Raw genomic sequence first — 19,238 nt, 5'->3', positions numbered from 1 at the left:
AAGAAAAAATGGCCAAATTACTAGATATCTTTTGGCTAATAAAAAAAGGAAAAAAAGGAGACATCAATTATGTTGTTCCTTGCTTTGTGATGATGGCAATTATGATGTTGGAGAAAATTTGTTTTTTTTATTTGGCCTATGAAAAGCCGCGGTTGAGGGTTTTAATTGGAAGTAATTGCTGCTTTTGATTAAAGGTTGTAAGGCAGCCATAGAGCAGAAAAACGTAGCAGAAAATAGAGAGCAAAAAACGAGGTGCTGCAGCCCCATTTTGAAGAGAAGAAAGAAAGGTGATTTTCTTTCTTTGTTGGTACTTAATCAAATTTGTATTTATGTATTAGCTTTGAACTTTGTATAGAGAGGAAATTATTCACTATATTTCCCTCTCTATTTGTTTCTTTGGTGAGTGAGAGTTATTGGGTGTATTGGGGTTTTAGGTTGTGAGATTGCCAACACTTTGTAAACTCCCATTTGGTTGATAGTGGATTATTAGATGAGCTCCTACTGCTCCGAGTACGTACTCCAGTTACACTGACTGTTGAGGAACCTCGTTAAAATCTTGGTGTCTTTTATATTTTGTTCTTGCATTCCATTTGATATATTTCTTGTGGGTTAGCTTGAGTTGGTTCCAATTGGTTTTGGTGTTATCCTAGCACAACGTGATCATGTGCCAACATCTTGAACAAGTGGGTGCGTAAAGATTTTTATGCCACCGATACATGATGCTATTCTGATATTTTTCATGTGTATACGTAGTTGTTTGCAAATGTCCCCACCAAAGTTTTTCGGTCTTTTGTTTTTAATCACGAAGGTTCCGACTCTACAACCTGTATAAACGGGCAACGAGGGATGGGGACTTCAATCAAGTAATCAACATAGGAGAAAATCCATATTTCCCATGCAGACCAAAAATGAACAATCAAATATACAATTAGATTGCGCAGAGAAATATAAAATATCCTTAAATGAGTATGTTTCAAATTTCGATGTACTACATCATATTAAAGGTTCATAAATATATAATAATTTAATTTTCATTTACAATACATCATCGTGATCAGTACATTGCACTTTTGTTTCATTGGAGCCCTTCATGTTGCTTATTCATACATCATACATTATTACACATACCTTGTTGTCAAAACACAAAATACACTACAATGGGGCTCCTCACTTGGAAATTACCATCATCCCACACCAGAGAACCAGAGACTATGGTTTTTTCAATCAACCCTTTCACCTTGACTTGAAACGATAGCTTCTGCCCGAGAGATGTGAACTTTAGAATGCTTGGATTAACTTTGATTTCAAGTCCTGGTGGTGCACTCACTTTAGCTTTATATGTGGACTTTGGTGATCCAACATTTGTGACGGTCCTATTGAAAATGCCATTGACGGATTTAGGGTTCGAGGTGGAAAGTGCAACAGAAGGATAGTTTAGATGATCACTGAGTGTTCCATGACTAGATTGTGATGATGAGCAGCTATCCCCGGTAAGGGCTTTCAATAATCTGGTACTATAGCCATGTGCACACAAAAAATTTACGTAATCGATTTCAGCAGCATCGTATACCAAACCAGGATATGGAGCCCTACTAGGATTTATTAGGCCAGCACCGTACGCGAATTCGGCTTCAGGGTTAAGATTTGCACTCATAGGTTTGGCTGCAAAATCGTTACAAATTAATCAAACATATAAATCTTAGGTAATACAATGTACATCATGGACAAAGTCTAATTATATGTAGGGTCTCTCTCACAAGACTTGGTCGCATGATCTCTGATAATAACTGGTCACACAACTCATCAAATATGTGAGAGAACGGTTGTATTGTAATGGGTACATTTATGAAAATGCATCTATACCAGTAGTCGTAAGAGCTGACAGGATAGCAGCAGGTGACCAATTGGGGTGAAATGATTTGACGTATGCAGCCACGCCCGCAGCATGTGGGCATGCCATTGATGTCCCCGAGATTATATTGTATGAAGCTACTCTGTCATCACCTTCAACACCTGAAACTGGGGCAATTGGAGGCCATGCTGCTAGAATGGAAACTCCAGGAGAAGCGATATCTGGCTGCAACATATAGGAGAAAACAAGGAGGAAAATTAAGACCCCTCAATATTCATGATTCGGTTTGTTCATTTTTTAAGTCGGCATTCACACACCTACGGGGCCTTGAAGTTACCTTGAGAATGTTAGGAGTGTTTGGATTTGGACCCCTTGATGAGAATGAAGGTACATATGGGGCCAGTGCATCCCTACCCTCAGTACTTTTCCAAATTGTTGCTGTTGGGTTCCTACGAATCATTACAGGGATTCAGGATTTATTAGCAATAACATAATAAGGGGTCTTTGATTTATGTTAGTTTCGCACATTAGTAATATTTTAAATCAATCATTCTCAAATATTGATACCTGGTTGAGTTTATGTAATGGGTAATTTCGTTACCAACATGGAACCAAACGGAAGCGGCTGGTACTGGAACAGGATCGATTACATCTGCTGCATTTCGGCTTGTCAAAACGTAACCAAATGCGCCTGCATATAATGCCCCATCCCCAGTAGGCCCATCGCAAAGAACAATTTTATCCTCCACCAATTTTGTGTCTAACGTGCCTGTTTGGCATAACCTGTTCCATGTATATATCCATGTTATTAGCACCTGGTTAGACTTATGCTAGACTAACGTGGTACTTCAATATAAATGGTATATATACTCTCAAAATGCGTACACATACCTGGATGTTTCCCCATTGTAACCTGCTGCCCTATCTGGAACGTCTCCAGCATATACTATGGGGTAGAATTTACCCTTGAGTTCAAATGTGTTTGTTACTATTCCCTACCAAGGAAGCAAAAACAAATCATAATCAACTCTCATGTTAATCACTTCTCTAGTATTTTGGTGCATCTTCAGCATATATATATATATATATATATATATATATATATATATTGTTGATTCTCCAAAAGTGTATATATTGCCCAACCAGAATCACTACCAAACAAAGCCCTAAATGAGCAAAGGCTAGATTCTGTATCAATTACCTCATAAATTTTGTGGTTTCCCAATTGAACCTTGGTATCAAAGTGGCGATCTATGGTGCTAGCAGCTACAGCAAGAGACCATGGTGCAAAGTTTGTAATAGTTTTCAGGTTTGGACCTTCATTACCAGCAGACGCGGAAGTGAATATTCCTTTTCTTAAAGCGTGAAAAGCTCCAATGTCAATGGCATTTCTGAAATAATCTAACGGTTTACGGCCCCCAAGGGAGACAGAGAGTATGTCAACACCGTCAGCTATGGCATCATCGAATGCCGCTAGAATATCAGCGTCCGGGCACCCGTCTGACCAACAAACTTTGTACACCGCAATGCGTGCTGATGGCACCCCTCCTCTTGCTGTCCCCAGCCCTAAACCATACAGACTTGCCTTGCTAACTAAGTTCCCTGCTGCTGTTGATGCAGTGTGGGTTCCATGGCCTTCCGTGTCTCTCGGAGACATGACATCACTGCTATTTTTGGGGTAGGGTTGACTGCGGTAATACCGTGCTCCGATAATTTTACTGTCCAAGTGTAACAAATATGTCATAATATTTTAGTAAGAGTTACAATTTAACAACATATCATATAAATTATAATCAAGTTCGCACTTTTTTTTTTTTCTGTCCAAGTGTAATTAACAACATCACGTGAATTTTTTTTTTTTTTTGAAATGTGCAGTGGATGGTTGAAATAAACTGGTTTGCTTTACTTGTTGCAAGTAAAATTGCCTTCGCCCTTGCATGCGCCTTTCCACCTTTTGGGGGGTGGACCAAACCCGGCGTCACTGAAGCTGGCAGATTCAGGCCAAATTCCAGAGTCAATCAGCCCGACAATGGTATCAGTTTCAATGGCGCTTCTCTTCACCATTTCAGGAAACCCAATGAAGTCCCATGACCTTGTTGTTTGGAGCTCCTTAGTTTCACTAGGGAAAACAGACACCACACCATCCATTCCTGCATATATTTTTCTCGTCATACAATGGTCACTATTAATGTTTATGCAAGTTAAAAAATAATTTGAAGTTGGGTTCATAAGACAACCAGCCAACTTCTGTGCTTCTTCCTCTGTTAGCCTGGCAGCAAAGCCATTGAAGCTTCTCTTGTAGCTGTGCAGAAGCAGAGATTCGTGCGCTATATTGCTGGATAAATAAACGTCAAAAATCAAAATCGTCGAAGATTTGACACTTTCAAACTCTGCTATAATTAAGCTCGAAAAACAACGAGAAGATGCGTATGTACGAGAGATGACTAAATTAAATGGTACCCTTGTCACGGATAATGTTAATCAGTATATATAATTAAGCTCACTATCATATGTGATAATTAATTAAACCTGTCCTCGACGACGTTTTGTAGCATGTTTACATGAAGAGCTGATGTGGTAGTGGTGGAAACCTCAGGCTTTGGCTTGTCACCCATATACACAATATAATCCTGCAGTTAATATATCCAAGATCAGAAGATTAAATTAATTAATGAACATATTTTGAGCAGAGAAACGGAATTGTTCAAAATGCATATTTTATGAATGCCTTCCGGTTATCCTGGTGAGCAGCAGATAGAGTGACATCAACTAGCAGAGTAGATATAAGGCTAAGGAGAAGGAGAAACCATGGAGTCAAAGCCATTGTGGCGAAGTTCTAGAAAGCATGTAAAAGATGGACAATCTCATCCAAGAACACCATCATGTATTTATACTAAAAATGAAAAGCCATGTATTTCACGTGTTGCAGTTTCTCTTTATTCTTAGTGGTATGGTTTGTGTTCCCATGATTATTTTACATAGTTTAGGGGCATTTTGATATAAACGCCTCGTTTTTTAATTTCGTTGATTCAACATTTTTCCTACAGTTTTAGTGATTAATTTCATTTTATTAAAAGTTCAATTTTAGACGTTCCTCTGTTTTTTTTTACCTTTTTTTTCATGAAATTGTTTGCTAGCCACCCTAAAAATTTTCACATTGCATCTTTACTTTCGTTTTCCTTTTTTCCCTATCATTCTTTACCTATGAATTTGTAATGAATTTGTTATAGTTATATGCATCTCTCATTCTGGAGATTTTAAAATTTTTATTGTTTATTATAATAATTAGTTTAGTGAATTAAATCGAATATTCAAAACTCATTATCACATACATAATCATAGTAAATGTACGTTTGATTGTATGATCGTTTGATTGTATTGGTACGTTTGATTACCTATAATATGGGTAATTTTAGTTTTATGGTACATTTGTTTATTAGTTCATTTAAAATCTAAACGTACCAAAAGTCGGTACGTTTATTTTCCAATTTTTCAAATGTACCATAAGTTTTAAATACATTTATATAACTATGTGTAAAATTTTACCAAATTAATGAAGCTTTCTTATGAAAGTATTAATAACTTTATTTTAGTGAAGCAAGAGACTAATTAAATATAAGAACAGAAAAAAAAAATTCTCTCTTTTTTTACTGACAATAAGGAAAAAAAAAATTTTTGGTCAAACAATATATTATTAAATTAGATGTTAGATTAGATACCAATGAAGTTTGAACCCACGTCATTAAATTAATAAAGTCATCAATGGACTCACCACCTTTCCACCACTATAGTAGAGGGTCACTTACAATGACAACAAGGAATTAGTTAAATTAATATTTTTAATTAATAAAGTCACGAATTTAAAATCCTTAGACTGTATGAAATAGTTATTAGCTTGCTTATGGGAATATATATTAAATAAATACAAAATTGCTGAGTAGACAATTGATTAAACCATCTTAATTAAAAAAATCAAATTAAGACTCTTTAATTTAGACAAGATGAAAAAAAAAAGTTTTCGGAATTCAATAAAACTCCTCTTCGTACGGTTGATGTTTTTATGTTTTATTTTTTTATTTCAAATGCATTTCACATGTTGCAATTTATGTGTTCCAAATTTTTTTCATTTCCACATACTAAAAATCCACCACTCTTCTGCTCAAACACTTTTGAATTGTGATGTGCGGTGAGAATTAACAGTCGAGTAAACAACAAACACAATAAAACCGAGTAGAGGATCTGAATCCGAATGATTCGTACACTCTTAGTCATAGCAGTACTGCATTCACTTTACACAATGCCCCTACAATTATCACACTTTTTTAAAGTTGGATGCCCATTTGAAAGACTATACTTTAGCCCAATTAACGCTTTTCGCAAGAAGTGTTTAATGAAAAATCATTTTTATAGGTATAATAAATAGTACTAAAGAAATGTATAAATATGGTTTTTCGTTAAAAGTAAATAGTACTATGAGTGTTTTGTTAAAACTCCCTTTATTTTGTCCTTTATTTTTGGAGTATTTGAACATATTTTGGGGTATTTGACTATTTCTAATAGTGCTTTCACCGAAAAAATGATTTCCACACCTTTATTCTTCTCGTGCATTTTTGTTTTTATTAAATTTTAATCGTCGAATAAAAAATTAAAATAAGTGTGTGAAAATCATTTTTAAATTTTTACTAATGCTAGCTATCACGTGTTTTTATAAGTAATCGTTAAATGATTTTACAATACATTTTCCTAATAATATCTTGACATTTTCCTAATAATATCTTGCTGTTATAAAATGAATCCCCACCCCAGCCTGTTGCTTAAGTGAGTATCGAATTCGAGGGAAGCAAGGGAGTGGAAACATTTCAAATCATGCAGCAACAATAATTGACTTCTGCTTCCGAAAGGCAAACGAAAAATAAGTCCACGACTTCAAATGTGAAAGGACTCCATTTCTACAGAATTGGTTCTTCCATTTGTGTCCGATCGATCGCTAAATAATTACTTGATTAATCATGTTTTCAGGAAATAAATGAAGAAAGTTAAGATTTTATCATAAAATCAATTGAAAATATAAGGAGTATTCAACCTCTTAAATGCCCTTATAAGGTTTCTCTTTTCATCGATGTGTAATTCTTTTACCTTCACATCCTCATATGTTCCTATTGCGTGTAATGAATTTTCAAGCCAAACATATGGAAAACACGAATTGAGTGACATGGAGTATATGTGGTCGTTGTGTTTCACAAAATAGTCAACTTACTTCAATACCATGAAAAAAAGTTGAAGTTTTACCATAAAATTAATTAACAATAGTAATTCAACCTCTTATAAGCACTTGTTACTCGCTAGTGCTCTCATTTCAACTACACTTACAAAAGAAAAGAGAAAAGCACTTTTAGACACAAGCTCTCCTATATTCTCATTTCCATACTCATTTCCATACAGAAGTGGAAGCATCTTTGGTCCACACCACTTTCCCATAGTAGAGATATAGGTAAAATTTACATGCAATATAATATTCTAGTTGACATGTAATTAAATATCTTAGTGAATAGGTTTGGTCAAAGTTTTATTATTTTACTTTGCTCATGATTTGTTTTCCCTTCCACTTTACATTAGCATCTTCACACCAAATCAAGTGCGGGGACATCATGATCTTCGAGAAATCTTTATGGGTTTACAGCGTTTATAGTGGTGCTTTAAATTTTGTTCCTACAGCGTATGTCCTCATCCTATGCGTGGTTCAAAACTCTCGTCTCCCCTTAATGATTTAATTAGTTTGAATTCTACCCATGCATTTAATAATAATAATTTTTTATTGGTTTTTTTAAAAGAAAAACTAATGAAAATGGCTTGAAAACTTTGAGTTTTAATGATAAGGACAAAATAAAGGGTAAATTGAATAGTACCAGGATTGACTTTTTAGTGTAAAAATATGGTTTTTCGTTAAAGTGAACAGTACCGGGTGCTTTTCGTTAAAGTTCCCTTTTTTAAAAGACAAAGGTAAAATTCCAGTTTCCCATATTACTCTTAAGTGGGAAAAGAGGAGGTTGTATTAGCATTACAGTAAGGGTTCTCGTGTCTAGCGTGTCCAGATTTTCTTTGTGAGGATCTCGGAGATCCGTAAATTATATACGTTCATCGTACATCGTAGAGTTAAAAATTATTTTAAATATTTTTATTTAAAATTAAATACAAACAGTACATGATAAAAACTGACCGCACAATGTACGATAAACAGACACAATTTACGAATCCTCATGATCCTCACCAAAAGAATTTGAAAATGATCATGTTGGGTGTCTAGCAAGGCTTTGCCTAATTCTTTATGACATGAGTTGGCTTTTTAACCCTCTTGGTTGTAAGAGTAAATTGTAGCAATTATCCAACTTAATTAGAGCAATGATCATTCAACTAAAAATTCATTATCATTGGTCCCTCAACTCACCATGCATCTATGGTCATTTTCATCAACTCCGTTAGAACTTTCATTAAAATGAGTCATGTGCCATACACGTGAGGCTAAATCAAGGGGAAAATATGGGAGATCAAAAAAGAAAAATTGTATCAATGATCCCTCAACTTTGATTCAACTGGAGAAATTGTCTCTCAACTTTAATTCAATTGTAGCAATGATACTTCCAATATAACTCATTTTGACATAATTTTAATAGAGTTGACGAAAATAACCATAGCTACACGTTTTGATGAATTGACTATTGATGGACTAATAGTAATGAATTTTTAGTTGATGGACCATTACTCTAATTTAATTAAAATTGAGAGATTATTGCTACAATTTACTCTGGTTATAATCATTTACTTTATCAATATAATTTATCAATTTTCAAAACAGAAAAAGTAAAATAATTACAAAAATATACACCTATGGATGGTGTAGTGGGATTTTTCTTCAGTGCCTTTATATAAGGAGTAAATGTTTGTTTCAAGGATTAATTTCAGTGTTCTACTCTGAAGTTTTTAGTTTTCAACATTTGATACGTAAAGTTTTTTTCATTTCAGAGTGGTAGCTGAAGTAATTTTACGACACTTTCATACATCCGTTAAGGTTGTTGTTAAATCAACAGTTAACTAGTGACGTGACGCTCACATGAACAATGACTATACGCCACATGTCAATATGGGTCACCTCCCCTATTCTTTTCGACGAGAAATTTTTCATTGTAACTAGAATACAAGTGGTATATAACGTGCTTTTATATAAGTGGTGAAATTTTTTAATATTTAAGTTATTAATTTTTTAACACACATATCTCACTATTTATATAATGACACGTGATGTATTATTTCGTGTTCCAACCACACTGAAAAATCCCTCTTTTTCGACTCAACTCTCCTCTATCCCTGATCCCTCCATACCCGACCCACCTCTCCCTAACCACCATATCCTAACCCGACCCATTTCTAGATTTGACGGGTGACGACTTGAGGAACGAGAATTTCAAGGCGTTGGGGTCCACTGGACTGTGAAGGAAAATATCGGAAATGGGACGATTCTAGAGCGAGGATGGACAACCCCGTGAGCTCAAACCTCCGGGCCCTACCTACCAGATTTGATGGCGGTGGAGAGCCAAACTCAGCGGCCGGAGAAGCCGGAGCAGACGGTGATGGAGAGCCACACCTACCAAATTCCACGGCGGTGGAGAGCCAAACCCAGCGGCCGGAGAAGACTGGTTGAAGCCAAAACCAGATTTTTTTTTTTAATAATGATATATCCCCGCTTAGCAAAGACTGCAATTTCGAGATGGCTTTGGCTGCAAGCTTATAAGATTTCAGTGCTCCCGCAGCAGTCACTGGAACATCAGATGGACTTACTGGTTCCAAATCTATTACTAAACCAACTTCAACTCGATGTAGAATTGCATAAAAGGGCTTACTAGAGGTTCTGCAATGCACCAAATCCTGAAGTCCCCAAAACCCCCACCATCTTCCACCGCCACCCCACCCCCTCGAAGAATCAATTCCTTTTCTACCTTTTCTTTCCAGGCCTCTGCTTATTCCTTTTTCTTTCTTCTTTCGCACCTGTTCAAATCATCAATTCCATACGTTCCTGGTTCCTTGTTTTCAAAGTAATAATTATTAATTTTTATTAATTTCTAAATTTTTTAATATTTATATGGATTCTATATTGACACGTGACCTCTAGTCATTATTCACATAAACGTCATATCATCAGTTAACAACTAATTTAAAAGCAATCTTAACAAATGTATAAAAGTATTTCAAAATTTTAACTTCATATACTACCCTAGAATGAAAAAACCTTAATGTATCAGATGTTGAAAATAAAAATACTTTCAAACAGTAAACTGAAATTAACTCTCGTTTCAATTATCAACTAATAGTACTATCAAATCAAAGTAATTGACATAGGAAGTGAGGCCCAAATCAAAATAGAAATGCATTTTGGCTCTTCAATGGATGAGAAGGAAATCCTTCTCAATTTATTATGTGGCTAATTCACGAAATGTTGTTTTTATGATTACAATTGTTTATATTATAAATTACTCTGTAAATATCATATCGGTAAAAAAAGTCACTTAAATATGATATCATTTAATGATCGGAATGTATAAAAATAAATGGATGGATTAAGTAAATAAACTATTTATCTATTTGTTACAATTGATTGACCAAATAACTTTAATTTTGATTGATTTTTTATACAAATAATCTTTACGTAATGATTTATATATAATATAAACAATTTCTATCTTAAGCACGAAAATTTATGAATCAACTACTTAAAATTTTGAGAAAAAACTCAATCTAAATTGGGCCATGTCTTTCTCATTAAAATATATATTTATTAATTAAACAAACAAATCCGAGTTTGATTACATGGATAAAAAAATAATATAAACTCCAAAGGTAGCTTTTGCTTGCTGGTAATACATGTGTCTCTCGTATGAGTTTTTACAGCGAGGTGTTTGTATGTTAAAAAAATAAATGATTTTGTAGAAATCTTTATTTGTGTCTGTCACACTCTTTTTGTGCTCCTCCAAAATTTAGTAGGATTTGGAGCTCTGGACGTCGAGGTATGGTGGCATAATCTTCTCTCATCCTTGTAGTAATTAGTCTAATATTTTTATAATTAATATCTTCAGGCGTGTTACGTTGTACACTTTCTTTGTAGATATTGAGATGCTATGATTTTCATTTAGTACGTTTATTTAAAGTTGATCACTTTTACTGCACACATTTACTCTTGTTTTATTTTCAATCTTCTATTCATACTTTTTACACATCACTTTATGCTATAGTTTCGTCACTTTTCAGGTTTGCACAGCAATGTCATGATTGTGATGTTCACATGAATATCTAAGTCAGACGACACTAAGACAATTGTCTCCTACAATACACGGTAGAGACAACACTAAGACAATTGACTCTTGCGGTCATATATATTCATTATAATTCCCTAAAATATGAAGCAAATAGAGAAACAACCTCAAACATTATTCTCTATTATAGAACGATTAAATAAAATTACGTGAGCACATACGATTGATGGGGAACTGACCTCATAAGTTTTATTGTTACTAACTGAACCTTGGTAACGAACTTCCGATCAATGGTGTTAGCAGCCACGGAAAGAGACCATGGTGCGAAGTTTGAAACATTGTTCAGCTGTGGACCCTTGTTACAAGCGCCAATGGAAGTCAATATCCCTTTTCATGCGTGAAAATATCCAATGGCGATTGATTCCCCGCCATCCAAAACCAGCAACCAACCCCCCCTCGCCTTCCCACACCACCTGCAGTCCATGGCCCACCGCTCTCCCACCACTTGCAGGCCCCTTCCCCACCTCTGTCTCTTTCACTCCTCTCCCACTACCCCACCGTCAGCCTTCATAGTAGTTACACAAATTCATTAAGAGTATAAAGACAAAGTTCAAAATTTTTGGAATGCTTATTGTTGTAACCTCTTATGTGCGATTTGAGGTTGATGGAGGAGATGAAGTACTGTACCGGTTGGTTAGAGAGAGGGAGAGAGAGAGATATGGAAGGGAATGTTGTGGATGGTTGGGTAAGCCGGACGGAAGAGAGTTTGTTGCCACGATCTAGTAATATTAATCTTCATTTGTAACTGAGAAGTTTTAAATTCGACTTCCATTAAAGACAAATTTAAACTACCTCCCCTAATGTAAATAATATCTTTAATACTATGCATAAGATGAAAAAAAATAAAATTTTTGAACATAAATTGCAAAATTTGTCTAACACAATGACTAAACTAGCTAAATTGACTAAAATACATTCTAAGGAAAATTAATGAAAAAGATTTGAAAATTTTGAGTTTTAATAAAAATGACATAAATGTGTTATGAGTGAATAGTATCATAATTGATATTTTAGAATAAAAATACGATTTTTCGTTAAAATAAACAGTATTAAAAATTTTTTATTAAAGTTATCTAAATTCTAAGCATAAATACAATGACCACAAAAAAAATTCCACCGAACCGATGGAGATTGAAATTACATCAACACCGTCAGCAATAGCGTCATCAAATGACGCAAGAATATCATCATACGCAGTCATCTGATGCCAAGGGCCCACACATACATTGTACACCGAACTACGTGCTGATGGCACCCCTCCTCTTGCTGTACCCAACCTAAAGCCATCACGACTAGCACTGCTAACAAAGCTCCTGCTACCGTTGATGCGGTGTGAATACCATGGCCGTCTGCGTCTCGTGGGGACTAGACATCATATAGGCATGCTATGATTATCATAATTCAAACATGAGCCTCTTTTTTTTGGACTAAACAAAAAAGGAAAGCTCATGAGCTAGTTGAGAGCTATAGGCTTTACTATTTCCCAATGTTTTCAAAAGTCATCGTTGGAGTAGCAGACAACAAACTAGTTTGCTTTTTAATAAAAGTAAATTATGGTAATGATTTTTTAATTTTAATTCAATTAAAGCAATTGTTTCTGAATTAAAAATCTATTATCATTAGTCATTTAACTCATTAAAACGTGCAGCTATGGTCATTTTCATCACCACTGTTAGAACTTCGGTTAAAATGAGTCACGTGTTATATGTATGTAAGGCTAACTCAAGTGGCAAATATGGAAAATCATATAAGAAAAATTGTATCAATGGTCTTTCAATTTTAATTCAAATGAAAAAAATGGTCCCTCAACTTTAACTCAATTGAAGCAATGGTATCTCAATTTTAACCCAATTATAGCAATGATCATTTCAACATAACTTATTTTGACAAAATTTTGATGGAGTTGACGAAAATGACTATAGATACACGTTTTTATGAGTTGAGAGACCAATGAATTAGGATTTTAGTTGAAGAATCATTGTTCTAATTTAGTTAAAATTGAAGAACCATTGCTATAATTTACTTGCGTTACTGAGGATTGTCATGTGCCTTTCCATTTTGAGGTCAGTGATATTGGACCACATCCGGTGTCATCAAAGCTGTCAAATTCTGGCCAAATTCCAGTATCAACCACTCCTACAATGAGAGAGAGGATCCTCATCGGATCCTCTAATCATATCCGTTCATAGTACATCGTACAATCAGCTTTTCTTATATACTGTTTATATTCAATTTTAAATAAAAAAAATTTATAATGATTTTTTATCACACAATTTAAGATGAACGGATATGATTGAAGGATCATATGATAAGGTGAGATCCTCCTGGCTACAATGATATTGCTTTCGTGAAGATTGTTGCTACTCGACTCTCTTTCCGAAACCCAATAAAGTCCCATAACCTTGTTGTTGTGACGAGCTGCTTCTTTTCACTGGGTAAAAGTAAAACAGCACTACACCATCCATACCCATATATACATTCATCCAAAGAACCTAAGTGATCAGTACTAAGCATAAACGGTTAAACCCTTTATCAAACATTTTTTGTACACCGCAATTTGTGCTGATGGCACCGGTCCTCTTGATGTCCCCATCCCCAAACCATCTAGACTTGCATTGTTGACCAAGTTCCCTGCTGCTATTGATGCAGCGAGTCTCATGGCCATGGGTGTCTCTTGGAGATTGGGCATCACCTACGTCAAATCCATTAGCACGGTAATAAAGTGCCCCAATAATTTTACTGTTCAGATATCGTATAAATTAGGTTCAAGATAAATGGGAATAATAATAGGATAATCTAGTATGGCTTACTTGTAGCAAGTAAAACTACCAGAGCGTTGGAATGTGCCTTTCCAACTTGTGGGTGGTGGACCAAATCCAGTGTCATTGAAGCTGTCAGATTTCGGCCAAGTTCCAGAGTCAAGCACTCCTATGATGATCATATCACCTTTGTTAACATAGTTGCTTCTCGACACTGTTTCCGGAAACCCAATGAAGTCCCACGACCTTGTTGTGTGGAGCTGCTGCCTCTTTTAACTTGGAAAAAAAGGCACCACACCATCCATTTCTAGACATGCGTACATTCAATTAAACATTTTTTTGTTATTTATAAAATATGTGTGCGTCGGTATGTGTATTAATTAAAACAAAAAGGGAGAGGCTGAACAAATATTAACCTGCCATTTTTGTGCTTCTTCGTCTGTTAGCTTGGCAGCATGCAAAGCCAGTGAAGCTGCTATTGTAGGTGTGCAGTAGCAGACATTGCCATATCATTAATTATAAAATTGCTGCCAACTACGATTTGTAGCATGTTTACGTGAACATGCAATGTGGTAGGGGAAATCTCGCGCTATGGCTTGTCGCCCATGTACACAATATGAACGCTGCAACATTTGTCGAATATCAACATCATAACTAATAGTCAAGACTAAAAAGCCAATTATAGAAAAAGAAATGAAGAAAAAAAAAATTCGCATGCCTTTCCGGCATCGTCGTGAGGAGCTGAACGAGTAACATCAACAGTCAAAGTCCAGGTGAGGCTGAGAAGCATGAGAAACCATTGAACTAGAGCCATTAGGGTTTCGTGGAAGCCTAGAAGTTGAGCAAGAAAAAGAAAAAGATGAACAGAATCTATCTTCTAAGTTCTAACCAGTAATTTACATTTGCCAATTGCCATGCTATTTTTTTTGTCGGAAAAGATTTAAAATGCATAATTTTCACACGTTGTATTGTACCCGTCTTTGATTTTGTGAATCAACATTTGCATTTTGCCGTATTTAGGCATAAAGTCAACACCCTAATCCCGAATTTTGCCATCTCTTTCCGTCTTGTTATTGTTGTCAGATTACTCATTTATTTTTGCTAAGCTTATCAAGTTTGAATTTTGACACTGGATCCTGAAACAGGTTAATATTATTACAAGTATCAAGAAAGCGTGTATGTTTGATGAACAAAAAAGAAAAGAAAAGATACCGTGTATAGTATACTAATGCACTTTGATAATATCACACGTGAAAAATAAAAAGGAAAATGCTAGCAACTGCCCTTTGCCTTCGAATTTAGGGGCTCAATCCGACTTATCTTTTGACTTTCAAATTGTTTATGAATCATTTTAATCCTTTAAACAGTTAGCAATGCCCCTTGAATTTGGGGCATTCTTTTGATTTATCCTTTGAACTTTCAAATTGGTTCTGAGTTCTAATAATTATTTTAAACATGACTATTAACTCTCTTGATTAATTTTGTAAATGCTTTTAACTGGCAGAAAACGTGATAAATGAAGATGATAGGGGTAATTTAGAACATTAATAATAATGGGCGCTTGTAAATTCGTAACAAAAATTGAAAAAATATTACGAGTTCATGGAACATCGCTAATTTTCTTCAAAATAAATGATAACTGGCATTCCTTTCTTCTTTCTACCGATTAGATAAAACTAATAGTCAATCAATATGATTAAACATAACTACATAAGTGTGGGAGCCAAAAATTACTCCTCCACTAAACAAGCCACTAGCATGCTAAACATGAGGAGTGGGGCTAAAATAAAGGAGCATAATCATATACTTCATGGAATGTGGAATGTGGAACTTGGAGAAATAGAAGGAAAGTGGGACTTGGAGCCCAAGACTTAAATGCCTATAAAAGGCTAATAATCCCACCAGAAAAAGGGAGAGAAAAGGGAGGTAGGAGATCGTTCTATATTTTATAAGCATTCTAAACAAATACTGACTTGGGCGTCGGAGTGTTTTCTTGCAGGTCCCCCCACTCTCATTGTTGACAAGCGAAGATGGTGTCCAAGGCTTCTCAATGTGTTCAAAATTACTTATTGGTGGAGAATTGGAGTACCCGAAATTTTCCGCTCCAACAGTTGGCGCCGTCTGTGGGAATTCGTACAAAACAGCCGTATTGAGAAGTCTGGTTTCCACCCAAGCCACAATGGGGGCACGGGCCAAAAACCCCAAACAGGGAAGCTTTCTATTCACTCTCTATTATTTCACTGATAGCAGCACAACGTATATGATATAATTATACATCTTCTTGCCATAGCACAAGGTGGGAAATGATTGTTGCAATCCTTTGGGCTTTGGAGGTTCATGAAAGCACTTTTGTGTAGAAATCTTGGACTCCAGTTATCTCCCTTTTATTTTGTCAAATATATTTACCACTTGAATTTTGGAGGTACTGATGTAGTTTCATTTCTAGCTCGGGGAAACGATCCCGAACTATGACGCACAAGGTCCTATTGTATTAGGGGGTAGGGTCCTATGAAGCCAAGCTACCGCGTTGTCATGTTACACCAGAAAAAGCCCAAAGTCGGATGCTCGTCATGCTCATTGTGGCTGCCAAGACCAAACCACGGTGACAGGTGCACTTATAATTACAGAGGGATTGTACTGAAGCTTTCAGTCACTGGTTGAAAAACATTTATACAAAACGAGGAGCAAATATTTCCGGTTATGCAGTGGGGGCACAAATTCATACCAAATATAGAGAAGAGTTTATTTCCTTTATCTCTTTTACGATTTATTTCCTCTGTCTCTTTTACGATTTTGCATGAAATACAAATTCTATCAGTACATATTTTCGTCATAACAAGTTAAAGAGATTGAGCATACCAATCTTCTATCGCTTTATAATTTGACAAAGAAAAATCTTTCAGCGCGTTTAAATTCTACATGAAGAATATTCTTATCTGAGCTCATAATAGAATGTGTGTAGTCCATATTACGTTTTAGATGGAACTTCTAAACTGTTTCTGTTTCATGAATTTGCCAGGAAAGAAATTACTTGTCAGTCATTATTGAATTAGATTCTTTGGAGCTTGTCAAAGGATTGAATATCTAGCTTATGTTGACTCGACCATCTTTCCATACTTGGATACAATACGATCTAAACCTTTTCAAGTGCTTTTATTCAGAAGTGAGTTCCAAGATTAGTGAATCATGCAGAGTATGCACACCGAAAGTTGGGTTTGGAGACCCCTATTCTGTATCTATATTATTGGCAATGAGACCTTGCATTCAAATGGGATAGATTTACACTGGTCAAACTACACTGGGATGAGGGTTTGAAGTTGCAAACCTTAGACCATTCCGAATCGTCCCGTTATTCTACTATAGAGAACCAAACATAGGAAGAAACACCATTGAAGAAAAAGAACATCGAGTAACATGTGAAGACACAAGACAAGGTTGGACCAGAGGAAATTTCAACCCACACGAAATTATCGTCATTGCGTGGTGGCTAGTTTTAGTGTGCATCCCTTGGCTGCATACCAAATGTTTGAATGGTGGGACAAGCCATGATTTAAAATGTTAGATTTATCAAAGTAACGTTCGCTTATGATCCATATTTGGCAAAATTGACTAGGAGATGATTCACAATGTAGAGGTACGTATGAAAATTGATGTTAGACTGCGAGTATTGTTAGTATAGAGGCTATAGACTCAGTAATGCTAAATATGAAGGTGCAGTGTATGTCAATTAATTCGAGATTGATGCTTAATTGGAATTGGAGTGGCCCAACTATGCTTTTCCTTGTGGGATTCAAAGCTCTTATGTGAATACACATGGAAGATAAGCCCTCATGCCTCATTTGAACACCATCACATTTGATAGTTGAATTGCTCTTATATGGACGAGTATGCATGATTCTCATGAAGGGACAAAACTTTTGCTTGACCAAGTTGAGTCTAAAAAAAAAAAAAATTGTTGAGAACATTCGCATGGCCAAGACATGGGCTACGGAGAAGATCGAAAAAGCCACTTATACGGCTAAGTGAATATGGTGTCACATGTGCATCTCAACAAAGCTTCAATATTATTGCTGGAGGAGACAGAAATTGATATCTTCAATTTAGCTAACATATTATTCACCAGTTTGTGGTCTCCACAACATGAATTTCTCTAGTGAATTTATTATTCTCTATATGGCTATGACAGTGAGAAAAGTACGGAATTGGTAACTCGTGCAAGGCTAGATATGAATTGTGGAGCAATATGAATACTCAAGCGCTAGGGGAACCAACTGCTTGCACACAAAGCTTCTAAGCAAAGAGATTGCAGGGTAAATTCACTCTGACAGTAAGGAAGTTGCCTGCTAGATAAGAATTTCTATCCTATATATGCTTATTGGTAAGACTTCCACTAATTTGAAATACAATTACTTTGGGGGCATGTTAGTCATACACAAATGTATGGTCGAATTCCAAACCTCATGATCGGTGATCATTTGACCGAGTGTTGAAGACCCAAGACCGAATTATGGCTGAAACCTAAGAACGAGGGTTGAAAATTCGAAACCCATGGTCAAATACCATATGATCGTAGCCAAAGGCTAAACTTTGACCCTATGATCGTAGCCAAGGGCTAAACATTGATCGTATGATCGTAGCCAAAGGCTAAACATTCACCTATGATCGTAGCCGAAGGCTAAACATTGACCGTATGATCGTAGCCGAAGGCTAAACTATGACCGTATGAACGTAGCCGAAGGCTAAATATTGATCGTATGATCGTAGTCGAAGGCTAAATATTGACCGTATGATCGTAGCTGAAGGCTAAACATTCACCTATGATCATGGTCGAATGCTGAATTATGATCTATGATCGTAGCCATATGTTAAATTATGATTGTGAGATCGTAACAGAAGGCTAAGTTATGACCAATTGATTGTGGCCGAACGATAATATGACTATGTGATCGTAATCAAAGGCTAAACTATGATCGTAAACACAAGCTAAACTATGATTGTAGCCAAAGGCTAAACTCATGATGATAACTCAAGTCAAGTGAATTTTTGCAAGAAAACATTTTTCCTCCACAAACCCTAAATGATATATGTTTGCAGAGAAAAAAAAGGGCAATGTGGGAGCCAAAAATTACTCCTCCACTAAACAAGCCACTAGCATGCTAAACATGAGGAGTGTGGCTAAAATAAAGGAGCATAATCAGATACTTCATGGAATGTGGAATGTGGAACATGGAGAAATAGAAGGAAAATGGGACTTGGAGCCCAAGA

General features: G+C 35.7%; 1 protein-coding gene and 1 long non-coding RNA gene across 3 annotated transcripts in view; one reads left to right on the top strand and one right to left on the bottom strand.

Moving 5' to 3' along the window:
• Positions 1–996: 996 nt before the first annotated feature.
• Positions 997–4,782, bottom strand: LOC126629938 (cucumisin-like). Of its 2 annotated transcripts, none has more exons than XM_050300105.1 (10): positions 4,660–4,782; positions 4,382–4,482; positions 4,090–4,187; positions 3,759–4,002; positions 3,054–3,570; positions 2,744–2,847; positions 2,420–2,635; positions 2,190–2,301; positions 1,864–2,077; positions 997–1,662 (listed from the first exon to the last, which is right to left on the bottom strand). In XM_050300105.1, the coding sequence occupies exons 1-10, from the start codon at positions 4,660–4,662 to the stop codon at positions 1,136–1,138; spliced, it is 2,136 nt and encodes a 711-aa protein (XP_050156062.1). In that variant the 5' UTR covers positions 4,663–4,782; the 3' UTR covers positions 997–1,135. The 2 variants fall into 2 exon arrangements, with proteins under 2 accessions (XP_050156062.1, XP_050156061.1); XM_050300104.1 differs by having other exon boundaries at positions 4,581–4,748.
• LOC126629945 (uncharacterized) overlaps positions 1,261–19,238 on the top strand; it is a 30,817-nt gene continuing 12,839 nt past the window's right edge. The window contains exon 1 of the long non-coding RNA XR_007625896.1: positions 1,261–1,409. This is a non-coding gene — a long non-coding RNA (uncharacterized LOC126629945). The remainder of the gene's footprint in view (positions 1,410–19,238) is intronic.

The sequence above is a fragment of the Malus sylvestris genome, chromosome 7, assembly GCF_916048215.2.
Source record: "Malus sylvestris chromosome 7, drMalSylv7.2, whole genome shotgun sequence".
NCBI lineage: Eukaryota > Viridiplantae > Streptophyta > Magnoliopsida > Rosales > Rosaceae > Malus > Malus sylvestris.
The sequence above is the reverse complement of the archived record's forward strand: the minus strand, read 5'-3'. Positions and strand labels throughout refer to the sequence as shown.